Here is a 20,501-nt window from a genome sequence, read left to right on the forward strand (position 1 = left end):
TCCTCGAGCCTTAAAAATAGACGGTAATTACATTCCAGAACTAAATTAAAAATAAATGATTTCTGGTTTATTAATGGCCTCCTCCGATTCACTGCAGCCGTTCCTCATCCAAAAGAGCGCAGACACGTCTGTCATATTCTGGCACAAAGCAGGGCTGTTTGTTTTCTGTCTGTCTGTTTATTTGTTGTTTGAGAAGCATTTATGACAGATTTGTCTCTGCACAAGTGTGCAGGTGTCAAGCACTCAACCTTGTCATACCAATCAACACAATCGCACAGAGAAATAGGCCAGAGAGAGAGAAAATGCAGAACAGAGTGCAAATTCACATCAAAGCATCCTAAAAAAAAAGCATGGTAAAAAAAAAAAAAAAGGCTTTTAAAAAATATACAAGATATTTAAAAGAAATAGTTTAAAAGCATAGTTGTTCCAAGTCCAAGTATTGAACCAATTCTAAACCGATACAGAGTAGCGTTAAAGTCAAACATTTAATTTCAAAAGTTTACAGGATCCCAGAGGGGAGGTTACTATGTTTTGTTTTATTTCAGTGTAATGCTGTCCTGAACATCAGAAAAAAAAAAAAAAAAAGTAATCGTTTCCTCTTTTAGTCAAAAAAACTGATTAGAAAATTAAATTACATTTCTTTTATGATTTACTATTCCTTAAGTTGTTCCAAACCTGTATGACTTTCTTTCTTCCCTGGAAAACAAATGTAAATGAAAGTGAATGGAGACGGGGCATGTCAAACTCCAAAAACTACAACAACAACCATTTTTTAATGTTTTGTTACAAGAAAAAAAAAATCTAATGAATTTAGAACAACATGAAGGAGAGCAAGTGTAATTTTTGGGTGAACTAGGATAGGAGCTTAAAAAAAATGTATAAGAATGCTGTACAAATTCTGTCAGCAGTCTCTTGATTGATAGATGTTGTACAAGTCCCTATAATCCAATGTTATTCAGGAAGTCCTCAGAATCCGCTTCTTGAAACCTCATATTGGTGGGTGGAGCCTCAGCTTCCTCAAGCAGTCTCCTCTCCAATGCAGCATCCTCTGAGCTAAGCTCCTCCCCTTTGGTGAGAACATAGAGGAAGTAGTGGAAGCTGCTGCCATAGTGATAGTGCTTGATAGACCAGTCATACTCCGCTCGAGCATAGAGTCTCTTACGAAAATGTGGCTGCGCAAACGTGACAGAGATGAAACGGCCACTGGGTTTCAAAACACGACTGACCTGTGGGGAAAAACAAATCATCTGATTATTATTGTTATTATGAGTGCTACCTGTATTATCATCAGCATTATATCTGATCATCTGTAGAATTATTATTTACAAACAAGTATTAACATTTCTTCAAAGTCCAAGTCCACATGCTGCCCATCTCATAAATTGGGTGAGATATTAAAATACTATGATGAACTTTTCATTGTGATGCATTTGCTGTGTAAATTCGATGTAATCGTCACACCCAATGGACTGTTTGTTGTGTTGTCTTCCTCATGTGCTCTGTTTGACCTAGTTTCTGTCTTTGTCTGATTATTGTCATTTGGTTCAGGTGTGTCTTGTTAATTGCCCCTGTCATCCCATGTATTTAAGCCCTAGTCTATGCAGTCTGTTTTGTCCGGTCTACTACGTCCCTTTGTGTGTTCCTGCCTGTTCTGTCCTGGATTTATCCTTGTGTGGATTTATTAAAGACTATTTGCATTTATCTTCATCTTCTTCATGTGTTTATCTCACCATAGCGGTGACAGTAATAGTAATGATTAATAATTATGTCCTTTATATTATCATCACCGTCACCAATGCAGAACCTTCTACAGAATCACCTTAAGTCACATGAATTATATGCTGATTCTCTATGGGGAACTGAAGCTGCAGATTTCTTTTGAAAAATGCACAAACTCTTACAGATGCAGCCAGAAGGAAAATGCAATGCACAGTAATGTACTTTAGAACTATTATTTCTCTATATATTTATACTAACTTGGCTATAGACACTGGTGACAAAATTGTCTTCAAAATTTAGAAAAATATGACAAATTACCCTTTAAAAATGTCAAGGGTCATTTTCAAAGTTTTTATTCTAAAATGCTAAAAGTCATTTTTAGAAAGCTTTAGGCCTATTTAAAAACAAAAGAACAATATGACCTTAGTGGTCATGGTCAACAGGGCTGCATTCATTTAATCAAAAATAATTAGGAATACTATGAAATATTATTACAATTTAAAATAACTTTTCTATTTTATTATAATTATCATTTCTGTGATGCAAAGCAGAATTTTCAGCATCATTACTCCAGCCTTCAGTGTCACATGATCCTTTAGAAATCATTCTAATATGCTGATATGATGCTCAAGAGACGTTTCTTTTTATCAATGTTGAAAGCAGTCATGCTGTATAATGTTTGTTGAAACCATGACATTTTTCACGATGAAAAAAAAAAATGTCTTTCCTGTTGTTATTTTTTTAATCAATTTTATGCATCTTTGCTGATTAAAAGTATCCATTTCTTAAAATAAAAAAATCTTGCTGACCCCAAATTTTAAACAGTAGTGTATGTACAGTATATGTGCCCATGAGCGTGTTTGAGTAAGTGTGCGTGCATGAGTCTGAGTGCATCACGTGCCCCTGCCACCCATTCTTCATCTGCCTGAAGAAATGAATAATTCACACTTTCAGGTGTCAACATGGAATCCGCCGAGAGTGTGAGAGAAAAGAGAAAAGAGAAAAGAGAAAGAGAATCTTCCACCGACAACTTCTACAGGAATGAGAACATTGAAAGTCACACTTTCTTTCTCCTAGTTTGAAATAAACATGTTATGACCATGTTATCTAGTTAACTGATCAAGTTAAAGGGATAGTTCACCTAAAAATTAAAATTCTGTCAAGAATTACTCACCCTCATGTCATTCCAAACCCGTAAGACCGTCGTTCATCTTCGAAACACAAATTAAGATATTTTTGATGAAATCCAAGAGCTTTCTAGCTCTGCATAGACAGCAATGCAACTGACATGTTCAAGGCCCAAAAAGATAGTAAGGACATTGTTAAAATAGTCCATGTGACATCAGTGGTTCAACCTTAATCTGAAGACTGACATGGAAGAGAAGAAATTGTTTAATGAAGTCGTTATTTCTGTTTTCTTTGCACACAAAAAGTATTCTCGTAGCTTCATAAAATTACGGTTGAAACACTGATGTCACATGGACTATTTTAAAGATGTTCTTACAACATTTCTGTGCCTTGACTGTGGTAGTTCCCTTTCTGTCTATGCAGGGTCAGTAAGCTCTCGTATTTCATCAAAAATATCTTAATTTGTGTTCCGAAGATGAACGAAGGTCTTACAGGTTTGGAACGACTTGAGGGTGAGTAATTAATGACAGAATTATCATTTTTGGGTGAACTATCCCTTTAATTCTAGATTAAACTATGAGTTGGGGTTAGTTCTTCCGGTGAACTCCAAAAATGACAAAAAAGTATCATTAAAGTACATTAAACGTAGTCCATATGACCAAAACATGGATAATGATTCACTTAAAATCTTCCTGCTGTGTCTTATTCAATTCAAATACGCCACATCTAGATGTGTTGCACCAGGTTTGACGTCAATGGCAAGATACATGACAACCAATGACATTTGGCATCACTGACGTCAAATCTTGCATAGCACGTCACATTTCAATTGAAAGCAAGCAAAGAGATTTGAGAACTATGATGAAGTATTTTCTACAAATAAAAGCTTCATAGGATAAAAGTTATCCTATGAAAACAAGTAGGAAAAAGTCACAGTGTGGGAAATGCCAGAATTTCATTATTTTGCCTATTTCTAGTCTGTTTTATATGTAAAAACATTAAGCAAGCAGGTCTGCTTGTCCTGTGACAGTAAAAACCATCAACGATGGTTGCTTCTTCTCACAGGCAACGTTCCATCATGAAACGCACAGAACATGACACTAAACAGTTTCTCCTGGGTGAAGTGCCAGATCTGTAGGTGAATCAGATGATCTCAGCTCGCCGTTAGCAGCTGATGAGACTAATGATCAGGTTTATTGATCTCTCTCTCTGCCTCTGATTAATGCCCCCTGACACACGCTGGGCCTTTCCTAGAACATCACCAAACCAGTCTCAAGGTGAACGCTAAACCCTGGATTACACACAATACAGCCTAAAGTACAGCCATACGCTAATGCGCCTTTGTTTGCTGTTGTTTTGCTTTGACACAAAAAGACATAGGAATGAATGTTCGAAGGACAAGTGTTCTTTCACACATGCCATCTGACTGAAAAAGTACTGTGGTTAACAAAGAGAGAGGGTTTTCTTCAATACAATCTGACCTCACAGGCAGCATTACTGTCGTCATTATAATAATTATCTTGCTCCACTTACTGTATAGGGTAATGTCAGCATCACATACTTCCCACGTTATGAGTCTTACAACAATTACATCTAACCTTTAGTTCAAAACACTCTGGTAAATGGTGAACTGCTCACTAAATCATGTCCCCATCCAAAGCCATCATTACGGACACTCGAAAGCAGGTCATTTAAACCAATGACTATTTACACACCGCTGTAAACGATGATCTGTTGTTTACTTTAAACCGTTTTATAGCCAAGGCCAAGCATATTGTGGCCTTGATTTAAAATGAAAATTGGTAGTTTTACAACAAAGTTGCTTCTATAGAAACCTGATTGCAGCCATATAATTTCATAGAATGTAAAAATGCATAACAGAGAAGATAAAACATGACCAAAGCTTTAAAAGTGCACAGCATTAAAAAACTTTTGGGCTCTTATTTGTTTTTGTTTTTTTGTTATTGCCTCTTACATTTATTTAATATTCATAAAATATATCATATTTATTTGATAATTAAGATTAAAAATGAAGTAAAAACACTGATACTGTAAAACATTATTACAATTTAAAGGAACCAATTTCTAATTTAATGCATTTTTAAATGTAATTCCTGTAATAGCAAAGCTAAATTTTCAGTATCATTACTCCAGCCTTCAGTGTCACGTGATCGTTCAGAAATCATTCTAATATGATGATTTGATGCTTAAGAAACATTTTTTACTCTTATAAATGTTGAAAACTGCCTAATATTTGTTGTGTTGTCTAAGATTTTTGTGGAAGCTGTGATTCATTTTCCAAAATCTTTATTTGAATTCTTAGATAAAAGATTCTTAGTTGAAAGATTCTTAGTTGAAAGTTCAAAAGACCCACATTTATTTTAAATAAAAATCTTTCACAACATTATATCTTTGTTGTCAACTTGTCACCTTTGGTCAGTCTGATGCATACTTGCTGAATAATAGTATTTCGCCTATTTACTGTTCAAATTTTCAGACAGTGGAGTAATATTCCATTCCTCTTCAAAAAAAAAAAAACTACATACAAACATGATTTGATGCCAGTCATAAACTCCTTTTCTATATAACAAGAGACAGTGGGAAATATGAAACTTTAATATGCACTAATCCTAGTCTAGCATACTAAATACTACAGAATATTTAGTATGGATAGTATATGTTTTGGGCTGCAGCCTTTCTCTAGGTGCACTTTTTCTGGTGTTTTGTTTTGTCTTTAATTGGATGAAGAACTGCTGACGGCTGAGGAAACTTGTAAAAAAAATCTGCTGCAAATTGGGATAGGCTGACAGGGGATTTGAGTGTCTGTGATAAAGAGTTTGTTGGGTAAGGTTTGTTATTTTGAAACACAGATATATGTGTGGAAGTCAGCCTGCAATGTCCTGATGCCTTTCTATTAAAAAAAACAATTAAATAGCCAATAGGCTTTAGTTATGTCACATTGCATGACTTGCTACTTGCTAGTGGGTTGTATATGTTGCATTATATCTGCTAAAAGAGAATTTAGCTTATAACTTGTCATTTCATACTATGAATATTGTTGGCTCTTTTGCATAAAAGTGCATAAAAGCTCTTCTGCTAAATGAATAAATGGGTAACACTTTAGTATAGGGACCATCTCTATTAACTAGCTGCTTATTAGCATGCCTATTATTAACATATTGGCTGTTTATTAGTACTTATAAAGCACGTATTCCACATGACCATATTCTACATCCCTAATCCTACCCAATACCTAAACTTAACAACTACCTTACTAAGCAGCAAATCAGGAGTTTGTTCAGGGAAAAGTCGTAGTTAATGGTGAGGATTGGACCTTAAAATAAAGTGTGACCAATAAATTATAATGTACCTAAAAGTCGCAAAACACTACTTTTGGTTCCATAGGGTCTTTAAGTATCTAAGACAGCCAACAGGCAAGATATTGACTATTATATAGGTCATATTTAACTTTTTTTTGCCCTAACTTAATGTTTCACACACCGAAAAATAGCAGACATAAGAAATAAACACTAAATTTATATCAGCGCTACTTAATTTGATCTAACCATGCGCAGAGCCGGGGCATGTAAGGTTGCAGAAACATGTAATTTTATGACCTAGAATCTCCCTCCCGCTTGTTAGCAGCCAGAAAGTGCTTTAACAAAGTAACTCCCAGCATCCTCCAGGGGCATTAGTAACAGCATGCTCTCATCTTCATATCGTTGTATGTTGCTCTTTCTCTTCCCCGCCGTGAATGTCTCCTTCAAGGACCCTGAGCTCAAAGCCACCATCTGTCCAGCAGCGTGTGTGTGTGTGTATGAAGACAACCAACACACAGAATTGTGGACAGGCTATAATGATGATACTCTATATCTGCAGTGTTTCTAGTGTGCTACCAGCTGTCACATCAGCACTCAGCCCTCAGGGAATCAAGATCCTTTACGGCCACTGAGAGCTGCCAAACTCTGCAGCAGATGCAATTATCAAACTAACAGTCTGTGAAAGCGCACAGGTGATGAGGTCATTTATTCATCCTTCCCCAGTAAAGGTGAAGTGTGTTAATTATGCAATGTAAAAATGCTTCCTCCTATCCAATGTGCATCTCGTCAAAGAAATTGCAGACGAAAATTCTCAAAGGTTTCATTAACTATAACAAAGATGAGTGATTCACAACAATGTGCGTCAAGGTGATAATTAAAAAGTTTCATTAAAACATTGACGAAAACACAAGGAGGAAAAAATAATAGCAATATGCCTAAGATTTTTGTGTTTTAAGAGATGAATACTTGTATTCAGCAAGGACACATTAAACTGATAAAAAAAAAAAAGACATTTAAGGCATTTAAGATGCTTCAAAAGATTTCGATTTCAAATAAATGCTGTTCTTTTGAACTTTTTTATTCATCAAAGAATCCTGGAAAAAAGGTTTCAACAAAAATATTAAGCAGTCCAACTGTTTTCAATAAGGATAATAATAAGAAATGTTTCTTGAGCATCAAATCAGCATATTAGAATGATTTCTGAAGGATCATGTGGCACTGAGAAATGATTGCATCACAGGAATAAGTCACATTTTATAGTATATATTTTAAAATTACATTTTATATAGTATACTAAAATAGAAAAGAGTTATTTTAAAGGTCCCATATAGTCAAAACTGACATTTCCTGGCTTTTTTCACGATTACTGAGGTCTAGGGGCTATTTAACTACCATATAAGTTTCAAAACAGTCAGTCCACAGTAAAATGCACACAGCCTGCTTAAAGTTCTAGCTATTTTTCACGAACCGTTGTGACTTCTGCAAAACGTTGACGTCAGAACTACAGTCACTGCCTTCAGTCACCACCCCGAGCACCACCCACAGTCCCACTCTCCTTTTGCCAAACCCCCAGACAACATCGCGTCCATGCTTTTGCTGAGCAAGGACAACACGGAAACATGTCGAAAAGTTTAACTTTAACCACGAAACCAGATCGGCTATACTCAAAGAATGGACGATCTGACAGGATTTACTTTATTGAACCTTTTCTGATAAGAAGTGTGTGCTGCAAACGTGAGCATTTTTTACGATTCTTTCTGTCCAGTCTGCTCGTTTTATCGCATTTAACCACAGCTGTCGTCGGTTTTTTGTCTGGCAGTGGTAGCAGATATGCGATTAAATTTCTAATTTGAGGCTGTATTACGTAGATTCTGGCACCCAACATCACAAGATGATATTTTAAGCTCCTTATGTAGCCGAATCTGCGCTGGTTTGAATGGGCCGCCTCCAGTTTCCCCTTTGTTTTGCTGCCTCCAGCTAGCGCTGTGACGTCACTGACCCTAGTTACCTGTGCTTGAGCTGGCCGTGCGTCACTCAGAAAACAACAGGCCAATCAGAAGAGAGGCTCATGAATATTAATTAGACAAACCAAAATCGACCTGTTTGCAGCAGAGCTCCTGAGAGAGGAGCTGTAAAAATATATTGAAATGGTTTTTGGTACTTATACCGCAAATATATATTTTTATGGACATCAAAACCTCAAACAAAACTCCAGAAAGGTGTACAATATGGGACCTTTAAACTTTTTCGCGATATAAATTTTTCACAATATTACGGTTTTTATTCTATTTTTGATCAAATAAATGCAGCCTTGGTGACCATAAGCAACTTCTTAAAAAAAAAACCAAGACCCCAAACTTTTGTTACTGTATAGAATCAATAACAAGGTTTTTAAGAAGAAAAATCTACAAATAGCATTGTTGTTTCAAATAATCCAATAACAATCAATAACATCAGTGACTGCACTTGTGTCAGGGTGAAATTTACTCAAATTAATTCATATGACGATGAAGTACTGAATACATTCAAACAAAACTATGAAAAAAATGGAAAATTAACAATGCATCTACCACAACTTCGGTTGACTTCACCAAAACTTTAATCAAAACATGGCTCTGATTGTTCAAGAATCCCAACCAACTTGACACAGCAACACTGGCTCAACCAATGGTGTGATTTTGGGGCAGGACTTGAGTTTGTCCAACTATTGAGAGAAAGATGAAGTGTTCAAAAATAATTTTGCAATTTAGTTCACAAAAACTACACACTTCAGCTTTAAGGACATGATGCAGTATGTTAAAAATAACAAACACACAATCAGCCTTCTCTTGCTTCTAAGCGAATATGATGTGAACTCGTTCACTTTTAAAAACTCAATGCTCTAAACCAGGGGTCACCAAACTTGATCCTGGAGGGCCGGTGTCCTGCAGAATTTAGCTCCAACTTGGATCAACACACCTGCCTGAAATTTCAAGTATACTTAAGAGCTTGATTAGCTGCTTCAGGTGTGTTTGATTAGGGTTGGAGCTAAACTCAGCAGGACACCGGCCCTCCAGGAATGAGCCTGGTGACCCCTGCTCTAAACAGTTCATCTTAACCACTTGCACAGCTGTAGCAGAAGTCTATGAGTCACTCATTATGGCTAACGCCTCGAATTAAGACCAGATCACAACGTATCTTTATGCAAAGAAGGTGCTGCTGTCTTTGGCCCACACCGCACAGCCATAGTTAATTAAGAGGCTCAAAAACATTTCTCACATTAACACTTTTTTTTTTTGTTTAGTTGGACAGAACTGGCTTAAATTAATCACAAAAGCCATCTGGATTGTAGATTACAAAGCAACCAACAGCAACATTTATTCAAAATGACATAGGCTGCTACTACCACACTACTTGTTCTATCTATGTAGTGTGTACAGAGCACATAGTGTGCAAATAGCATACATACTTGTTTATGGAAACAATTTACTTAGTGCAAATCTCTCATCAGTGGAATTTTCTTCACAGCATAATGGGTAATGTAGTTTACACCATGAATTCTGCTGTTAAACAATTAAACAATAATTAAACAATTATTAATGCAAAACAACTACACTTATTTCCAAATAGATAACCATTCTACGTGCAAATTGAAAGTATGTGACAAAGTAGCATACTGCTATTCAAAACATTTAGCACTGCATACTGAATCACATACATGACCGAATACAGTATATATTGCAAATCTTGTGCATCAGAGCAGTTTGCTAGACTTGCTCCAACTAAACCTGCACTCAGCATGTCTGATTTGGCCGCAGGCCGGGAGACTGTGACCTGGATTTTGAAATGAGGGGTTTGGACGCTTTTGCCTAATTGCAGAATTTACACTACACTCATGCCCATGAGAGATAAGCATGACACTCTTTTACGGTTATATGCTGCTGCTTTGATTTAATAAATGTAGCGTTAACAGTGTGAATTACCATCTATCTAGTATACTATAGTATGTATACTATCTATCTTAATGTATCTGTCTGTCTGTCTTACTCTCTATCACTATCACTCACAAGTAAAACAAATAAGACTTGTAGATGGCATGTACTCTCCATCAGTTCTTGATCTCGACAGCAATGCCAGTCCCTGCTGAAATAAGAGTCTGTTGTATAGTCTGAGTTTATGAACACTGATTAGCTTTGCTGCAGTGGAGCTGCTTTCTACGTGTCTCTTGTGAAGTAAACCATCATTTAGACTGAACTCAAATGATCAGCTTCCGCAGCGTGTGTTCGTGTAGTACAAAGTGGTTAGTAAGCACATCATGGGAGATGATCAAACTCCCTGAGATTTCAGAGAAGCTGTCCAACCTGCTGGCATTGAGGCTGGAATTGAGCTTTGATTGTGTTTCTAACGCTACCATACTTTAGGGACAAAATCACTCAGGTTACAGTAGCTAAACTTTTATAGACATCCTCGAAATGACAGGTGGCTTATAAATAACATTCGGAATGGAATACTAGAGTACAGCTTGCTACTGAGTAGTATATACTGTATACTACCTACTGTGAAACTGTATACACAAAGAACAAACATTTCAAACAACACATCCTATATTGTTGTCACATGACCTCACAGTTATCCTCTTAGAAAAAGAAAAGATTATTTAGCTTTTTTAATAAATCCAAGAATGAGATGTTAAAATTTGCAGCATATAATAATTCATTTGTCACACCGAAAATAAAAAGTCAAGTTAAGTGCATTGCATTATGTGAGACAGTATTTTTGAATAGGAATTAAATGCACGTGCTGCATGTTTTAGAGTGAAGCACGGCACTATGTTCTTTTACACATGAGCAGCTGATGATCCAGAGTTTTCAGTATCTCAGAGCGGCTCGGTTCGCAGTAAATGCTGCTCCACACAAGCTCATCTCTGCATCTGCCCTAAGTTTGTGTCACTTATAATGCACATTTGGATTGCAACATACACCAAAAGCATCTTGTCGCAGTTCTCAAATGAGAATCGCCAAAGCTTTAAAGTCTCACTGCGTTGTTTTTTTCCATCAAGCTAAAAGCTTGATTTGATTTAAAAATGAAGAAATGCCTACAGCCATAAATATTAGCATTGAAATTTTACAGTTGTACTGTAAAATTGTTACTATTATATTATTTTTCTTAAATACTCAATGAATACAATGAAATGTTACAGTAGTATAATTACAATAACTTTGCTTACTATTTTTTATTATTTGATAGTTATATTTTATATAAATCACAACATTTTGGCCAGTGCAGTTCTACAAATCATGTTACAAATGCTAATACTTTACAATAAGGTTCCATTTGTTAACTATATTTAATGCATTAACTAACATTAACTAACAATGAGCAATACATTTGTTACAGTTTTTATGAATATTTGTTCATTTTAGTTATTTTTTTCCTCAAATCGTGCAGCTCTAATTCTCTGCAGTAAGGTCTGTTGCATAATGCACATTTTGACAAATGCAGTCAATGCCTATAAAATACATACATTTTTCTTATAAAATCCCATGTCCCCTGTAGCAAGCAAGATAAATGTGTCTGAGTGAGCGAATGAATTTCCAGAACATTCTGAATGAAAGCATACTGACAGCAAACCACATCAATTATACATTCATCACCCACAGATGCGCACCATTGACTACGAGTGCCAGAATGCATGTTTGTGCATGTGTGCATATGTTTGAGTTAATTCATGTGTATGTATATATGTTTGCGCATCTGTCTGCGTGTGTGTATAGTGTTTAGTGTAGGCTGGGCGAGAACTAATGCTTTAGCGCCTTTGTGTGTGATTCATGAATATTGATTGCTAGATTCTGATTGAAGCTGTTCCAGCATATCGATTTCTGCAATTAACCAAATGCACCCGACTGACCTTTGACCTCCATATCAGATCCTGCCAATGACCAAATGGCCGGAGAAGATCATTTAGTCTTTCAATCGGTTTCTCAGCACCTGGGCATTACATAACATATCTTTAATTATACAAGCTGAGCGGCCTTTCTAATTGGCTGCCAGCAGCCGTGGAACCAGACAGACTGGTACCACTGGCCTTTTGATACTGCATACAAGATGCACACAGGTTCGCAAATCATTCATCCGTTTCCTGATCATCAATATCAGCTTGAATCTGCCTGCATTTGTGTTTTTAAAATCAGAGACGTGGAGGTTTGGGTGGATGTTCTGCTGCCAAATGGTGGGATGCTTCAAGTATTTGTCTTTTATGAGCTCTTCAAATGACTTGGCTGAAAACATTTTCCCAAGACTGGCAATTTCCTACACAAGGTTGCCATGGAAACGAAAGTTTCTACACTGCAATAACAAGTAATTCATTTGGGTCATGATGTAACACAAAAGAAGAGCACATATTGTGTGAAAATACGGTTTGTCTTTTAAAAGCATATACCTGCAAAATGAGCATTTTTGCATGTACACTGTACATAAAATTCAGCCTGTATTTTTAGGGTTATATAAATAAAAAGCATGGTAAAAATTGCTACAGTATGTGATATAACCGTCAACAAATCAGCAAAGTGCCCACATCCCATCAACACTTCACACAAAACGCAGCCATTTTCACTAGCACATTCTCTAGTGGGAAACTGCTTATCACAAGGACATGCGAGTTCCTATTAATACTTATGACGACATCGATTTAACAGCGTTAAAACAGTAAGCAGCATAGCAAGACAGTACGCAGTCATGTAAGACACTTTCTTCTGGCCAAATTCAAAGGTGGCATTGTGAATAAATATGCAGGAAAAAAAAAAAAATCACCCAAGAGAGTGGTCAAGGTCCAAATTATCTATTATAAATATATTCAATTCGATGCATAAATATAAACTGTTCAGACATTTTCACTAGCACATTCTCTAGTGGGAAACTGCTTATCACAAGGACATGCGAGTTCCTATTAATACTTATGACGACATCGATTTAACAGCGTTAAAACAGTAAGCAGCATAGCAAGACAGTACGCAGTCATGTAAGACACTTTCTTCTGGCCAAATTCAAAGGTGGCATTGTGAATAAATATGCAGGAAAAAAAATAATCACCCAAGAGAGTGGTCAAGGTCCAAATTATCTATTATAAATATATTCAATTCGATGCATAAATATAAACTGTTCAGACATTTGGGGTCAGTAAGGTTCCTTTTTTTTTTTTTAAATACTGACTTTTATTCAGCACGGATGCATTACGTTAATCAAAAGTGACAACAAATACATTCACATAATTAAAAAAATATTTCTAATTCAAATAAACACTGTTCTTTTGAGTGATTCTATTCTTTATGTAATCCTAAAAAATAATAATGAAATGATAATCAGCATATTAAAATGATTTCGGAAGGATCGTGTGACACTGAAGACTGCTAATGACTAATGATGCTGAAAATTCAGCTTTGCATTACAAGAATAAATTACATTTTAAAATACATTAAAATAGAAAAGAGTAATTTTGAATTGAAACAATATTTCTCAATATTACTGCTTTACTGCATTTTAGATCAAATAAATGCAGTCTTGGCGAGCATAAGAGCTTTCTTTCAAAAATACTTTTACAATCTTGACATTTCATTATTTACTCCGAAACAACATAGGATTCCTTTTTTGTCAATTTTCTTATCTTTTGTGTCATACAGGTATGGACCGATAAACGACAACGACAACAGAATTAAAATTTTTGCGTGAACTAACCTAAATAAGGATGCTGTCTTATACAGTATGTAAGTAGTAGAAAGCAAAACATTTCACTAGGTTTTGGAACAGAGAAATTGTTTCTGCATTACAATAATGCTTTATGCATGCATTTCTTTATCAACCAAACAAGCTTCTATCTGGTATAATTCATGGCAAAAAATGGCAGATGTATCTATTTATCCCAATTCTTGTTTGCAGCATCTTACCCACACACACACACATCCACACACACCGTGGGAGTCAGACAGATTGTTTGTTCTAATTAATGAGTGTGGCAGCCTCTAAACCCCCCCGCCTACATACACACCCCCTCTCTAAACATACAAACGTAGAAAGCAAAACATTTCACTAGGTTTTGGAACAGAGAAATTGTTTCTGCATTACAATAATGCTTTATGCATGCATTTCTTTATCAAACAAACAAGCTTCTATCTGGTATAATTCATGGCAAAAAATGGCAGATGTATCTATTTATCCCAATTCTTGTTTGCAGCATCTTACACACACACACACATCCACACACACCGTGGGAGTCAGACAGATTGTTTGTTCTAATTAATGAGTGTGGCAGCCTCTAAACCCCCCCGCCTACATACACACCCCCTCTCTAAACATACAAACAGCCGCCGCCTACATATCTGCTCCGCCCACTTCATCACAGATTCAAACACACCACACGAGCAAAACTATGTGAACATCCAAACAGCATTTAATAATTCTAGGAAATTATCCCTTGTTAAAAATGAAACCGAAAAAGGGTGTGAGAAAAGGTAGTCCTCCTGTACTACTACACCCCAAGAGGAATTACTACACTTACAGATGCCAAAGGCACTAGGTAAATAGGGCAAAAGTGAGTGTGTGAGTGAGAGTGTGTGTGTTTGAGTGGATAACACTAAGTATTTGGGGCAGTGTGTCTGGCAGCCCTGAGGACACCCATCGGATTGCAGTCACTATGGATACTAACGTAGCTGCGGCGGCAACAACACGCTTTCGCTTAGAGCAACAGGTCACTGGTCATCAGACTCAGCAGAGTCACACGCAAACAACCTGCAGCTCAGAACTCAACCGGTTGATACAGGGATTAGACTGACAATACAGCTGATTAACATTCAACCGGAAATAAAAATTCTGCCATAATTTACTCGCCCTCATGGCGATGCAAGCCTTTTGACCACAAAAGAAGATATTCTGATAAATGGTGGGATCCAAACAACTTTGGATCCCGTTGACTGGATAAAGAAAACAGACATTTTTCAAAACATCATCTTCTGTTTTCAGAAGAAAGAAAGGGTTGCAATGACATGAGGGTCAAAAATGATGACAGAAGACAAAACCATATCATCATTGACCTAATTTACTCTAATACGCTCCTCCTCATATTGTGAACAATTTACATTCAGAACATGATGATTCCTGATGAAACGCTGTCAACTCCTTTAGTATGAAGGTTATTTGATGCTATTTATTTATATAAATGTGCATTTATATTACACATGCAAGTTTTGCTTTAAATTTAGAATTAATTCCTGATTTTTCCCTGACCAGGCCTGGAGATCACAATTTTAAAAATCCCTGATATTTACAATTTGCCCATGATTGTGGAAACTGTAAAAATTGGTAATTTGCTTAATTTTTGTCAGTGAGAAAAAATCATGCACTACCATTCAAAGGATTGGTGTCAGCATGATTTTTAGGTCAATATTTTGATTTATTTTAAATAATCTCATTTTTATAGGATGCATTAAATTGATCAAAAGTAACAGTAAAGACATTTATAAAGTTACAAAAGATTTCCATTTCAAATAAGTGCTGTTATTTTGAACCTTCTATTTATCAAAGAATCAAAAAGCATTATGGTTCTCAAAAAAAAAAAAAAGCAGCACAACTGTTTCCAACATTAATAATACAAAGAAGCTTTTCTTGAGCACCAAATCAGCATATTAAATGATTTCTGAACCATCATGTGACAAGAGTAATGGCTGCTGATATACCATATATTTAATAAAATATATTTAAATATGATATTTTTATATAATAGCGTTTTGTGTGTTTTTATAATATTGCCGTTTTTATTGTATTTTTATTTAAATTAATGCAGGCTTGGTGAGACTTTCTCTCTCTAAAAACATTCTTACTGAACACAAGCTTCCAGTCTATAAATTATGAGGATATATAGAGACTGCTGGATCTTGGTAAACAGTCAGTCCTCTTTCGAGTGAGAAGGGAAGCTGCAATTGATCTTAAACTTTCTCTGTACACACACACACACAAATCAAAGACATTCTGTATAAAGCTTAATCAAACACACTACACAGAAATATTTAAGATGATTTATTCTAATACCAAAGCAAAGAAACAGCTGTTTGGTGAAGCTCCGACATGGTAGAAGCACATTTCATTTAGTAACTATTTACACAACTTGTTGACAAACAGCTTGACTATTGATTTATTGGCAAAATAAGTTACAGCAAACGATCCAACACAGATCTGCCAGAACACAAGGTGGTCTCTCTGGAAACTGTTTATCTATAACCTCATCACAGACCATGCTTGATAACGACCTGCTTGCGATCACCACCGTGCAGAGAGAGAGAGAGAGAGAGAGAGAGAGAGAGAGAGAGAGAGAATGTGAACTCCAAGCTGTATCTGTATGGAAAACCCTTTCTGGGAACCAAGGTTCCACTTCGAAGCCATGAATAAATATAGCCCAAAACATCCAGCCAAACACTCTGAATATGGTCTGCCTCTCTCTTTCACACACAATGTTGTCAGTAGAGCTTTTCAAAGCTGTGTCATGATAAAAACGAATTAAACAACATGACTCTGCGTCTGGAGTCCGGTGACCTGCTTTAATCTGCGCTGGGAACTTCAGGCTTAACCGCTGGTCTGGGATCAGCGTATAGGGACTTGTTGTTCAGATGTGTACATGAGAAACTGTGTCAGGCTGATTTCAGGTCGGTCATTAAATATCAATATCCCTGACCCATGCTAATCAAAGCTGATTTACTATAACCGGACTCCTGTTAACAGATTAGGGATCTATTTTGGGCCGTGTGACCGTGTGAATTTCCGAACATCAAGCACAATATCCCAATACACACTCTCTCTTTTTGGCTGCACGTCTCAGGAGGGCTTCTGGGTTTCCCCGTGTTGTCCTGTGATGGATCGTGGATGGTATTTTCCATTCCAGCAGGTCCCAGTCATGCAAACCCCCTTGCTATCTTTCTCTCGCTCTAACACACACACACTCACATAAAGCTCAGTGACAGAACGTCCTTGGACGCTGACACAGGAGTCAAGTGACCCCGAGATTACGGAGTCTGGCAGACGCACACTGACGTGTGACAGTCACTCAGGAAAATTAATGATCCTGGAATAAAGCCACGGAAGGGGAGAGAGAAAGATTAGGGAGGGTGTGGAATAACCCCTGAGCAACAATTTTGACAGCACTGACATCCATACATGGACTCACAGATGCCTGGTATTAACACACTAACATCTCTCTGAAGTACCCATGTATGCTGTAATGCTGAGCTGTGACCAAATTAATTTTATAGCACACTGGCAATTATTTGAAAAGCATCTTGTTTAAAGGAATCTGACACCAAAAGAAGTTGAAAAAAATAAACATATACATATATGCTATACCAGTGTCAAGGGCTTTTTGGAGGGGTTTGGGGATCAAGGTTAAAAAAATAAATACATTTATACATTTAAATTAAATAAATGAATTACTTAATTAAACTAAAAATAAATAATACAATTGAAAATAAATAAGTTTTAAATAAATACTACTATTTTAATAAACAAGTTTCCTATAAAAAAAACAAAGAACAAAAGATGCCCCTGCTGGTAAAAAATAAAAATAAAAATAAAAATAAAAAAATCATACCAGTTAAAGGTGATCACAGAAGTTTTTTTAAGTGGTAGCTTGTTAATTAATGGTTTTAGATTAAAAAAATTATTAATAATAATAATTTAGATTTTCCAGTAAAAGAATGAAAAAAGATCATCTGAGGGGGTCAAAGGTCATATTCTACTATGACCTAGACCTGAACACTTGCTGGATGTGATCTGTGAATGCCATTGGATTATTATCGTGATGTCAGCTATGGTACGCTGCAAGATTTACAGACAATGAAAACATCTGGACTGCAATCTAAAGCCTCTGCTACTAATGAAGTGAATCATACTTAAAAATATACACTCCGACACTTTTACAATCTTGAAATGTGTTTTTAGCATTCTCTGCTGAAAATAAGACTAGCACAGTGACTTCTCTTGACCTCTGACCTCAGTTAAGACTATGCTGACAACTCCCTTGAACTTCCCTTGCCTAATAAGGGTGACAAAACGAGTGCTGTATGCGTCACAATCAGGCATAAGTGTCTTAGATACACTATTACTCACAGAAACCACAGAGCCAGTTAGCCTTTGTGCCTTAGTACTGAAAACAACTTACACAAGCCAGTGCAAGCTAAAATAGATTGTGTTGACTACAGTTAGCACCTGCTGGTAGCCATATAAATGCCAAAAAAAAACGTTTATTTATAACATTTATGGCCACTCAACAGTATTCTGAAAAAAGGAAATAAATAAGGTTCTTAAAATATATATATATTTTTTAATTCTTCTAAATTAACAAATTAAATTAACAACCCTTATTACATCATGCACAATACACATTTTATTTCTCTAACGTCACAGCCTAAGTTTGATTCCACAGCCTCTGCAGACGCACAGCAATGAGGACTTGAATAAACATGTAAACATGCATTACACTGATTTTAAATACCAATATATACACAAATAAATAGTGCAGTATAAAGTTGTTGACTCTCTGAACTCCTGACAGCATGTCCTCTCGAGAAGAGAGAAATCAAACGAGATGAGCTTGTTTTCGCTTATAATTAAGATTTCAGCACTCACAATCTGGGCGCTAATACGATTCAAAGCAGACTGGGCGATCTGCTCAGTGATGGCAGCTGCCAAACATAAATTTAAAATCTGTTTGCTGTGTACACACACACACACACACACACACACACACACACATAATACTCAGCTGTTCCAAAACCAGGATGTTCACAGTTCATTATAATGTGTTTCTGCGTATGAAACAGAAAATAACACAAATAGACCATTTGGTGGTGTTTGGAAAAGCAAAACTGAAAGCAAGTCAGACCATTTATTTCCCCTTCTTTTGCTTTTTTCCTAACAAAACCTGACTGAAGCTAGCAGATGCAGTGAGAAAACACACAAGTCTAATTTAGGAAACCTTCACTGATGTCAGATTTAATTAGCAGGAAATCATTTCATACAACAATCTCCTTAAAGAGTCCAATACAGAAACTCTAAAACAAACCACAAACGTCTGCTATAAACAAAGCCACCTGTAAAACCTTACAGAAAAAGTACCATAGTACAAGATAAAAATCATGTCCGAAAAAACATGGTTCACGAATTTCACTGTATCACCTAAGGTCATGTTTACCGTGATATATTTGAATGGTAATATCACAGTATTTTTGTCACAGCTGCAGTTGCTAGAAGTGTAGGAGAGTAAACTTTGGTTGCTTTTGGCTGTGCTGAACCCCCTCAGCAGGATGAGTCATGCTCGCCCTCCAGCAGCCACTGTGATCACGTTTCTATAGAAACCTGTTGCTATGGAAACACCTCTTGCTCAAGAGCCATGCGGGGATGCACAAACACTAGCACAGGTGACTGGGGCAAATCAGACGGGATTTTAAGATGATAATCAAGACGGGCCTGTTTCTAAAGATCCCATCGCATGAAATGTCAGAAACATATCTGCATAACACTTCCTCTTCTAGAGCAGAGGGCTGGATTAACTACATCTCAGACTTGAGATGCAAAAATCTGTTAAAAGCAATAGAATTGTTTGTTCAAAAATTAAGTGCCTTGTAAAGCTCTTGCACAATAGGGTGTTGTGGGTGGTTTTTAGAATGTTGCTCTGTGGTTGCAAAGGGGTTTGGGTAATTGCTAGCTGCTTGCTTACTACAAGTACTTACTAGTCTCTGGTATTCTTTTTGGACTATTTAATCAACTATTTAAACTAGCATGGTACCGTAATTTGTATCAGATCAAAATCAGAATCAGAATGAGCTTTATTGCCAGGTATGTTTACACATACGAGGAATTTGTTTTGGTAGATAGATGGTAGATACTCTGAAGTACATTAACGTTTAAAAGTTTGGGGTCAGAAACAAATATTTTTATTTAGCAGGAATGCATTAAATTAATAAAAAGTTACAGTAAAAACATTTATGATGTTACACAAGATTTTTTTTCTTTTGTTCTTTCGAACTTTCTACTACATCAATCAAAAAGTAAATACTGAAAAAAATTAAATCCCACTTTTTCAACACTGATTATTATTATTATTAATAATAATAATGTTTCTTGTGCAGCAAATCAGAATATTGATTAACGGAAAATCATGTGACACTGACTGGAGTAGTGATGCTGAAAATTCATCATTTTCAGTAATAAATTACATGTAAAAATAAATTAAAATAGAAAACACTTACATTACACTGTAAAAAATATTTCACAATATTACTGTTTTTACTATTTCAAATAAATAAAGCCTTGGTGAGA

General features: G+C 36.1%; 1 protein-coding gene across 5 annotated transcripts in view; it reads right to left on the reverse strand.

The window, feature by feature from the left end:
* Positions 1–828: 828 nt before the first annotated feature.
* Positions 829–20,501, reverse strand: part of LOC107600061 (endothelin-converting enzyme 2-like) — a 75,662-nt gene continuing 55,989 nt past the window's right edge. For all 5 annotated transcript variants that reach the window (XM_016291828.1, XM_016291829.1, XM_016291831.1 and 2 more), the window contains exon 5: positions 829–1,226. In XM_016291828.1, coding sequence (XP_016147314.1) covers positions 939–1,226 — 288 coding nt within the window. In that variant the 3' untranslated portion in view covers positions 829–938. The remainder of the gene's footprint in view (positions 1,227–20,501) is intronic.

The sequence above is a fragment of the Sinocyclocheilus grahami genome, unplaced genomic scaffold (genome assembly GCF_001515645.1).
Source record: "Sinocyclocheilus grahami isolate Dianchi unplaced genomic scaffold, SAMN03320097.WGS_v1.1 scaffold277.1, whole genome shotgun sequence".
NCBI classification, from domain to species: Eukaryota; Metazoa; Chordata; class Actinopteri; order Cypriniformes; family Cyprinidae; genus Sinocyclocheilus; species Sinocyclocheilus grahami.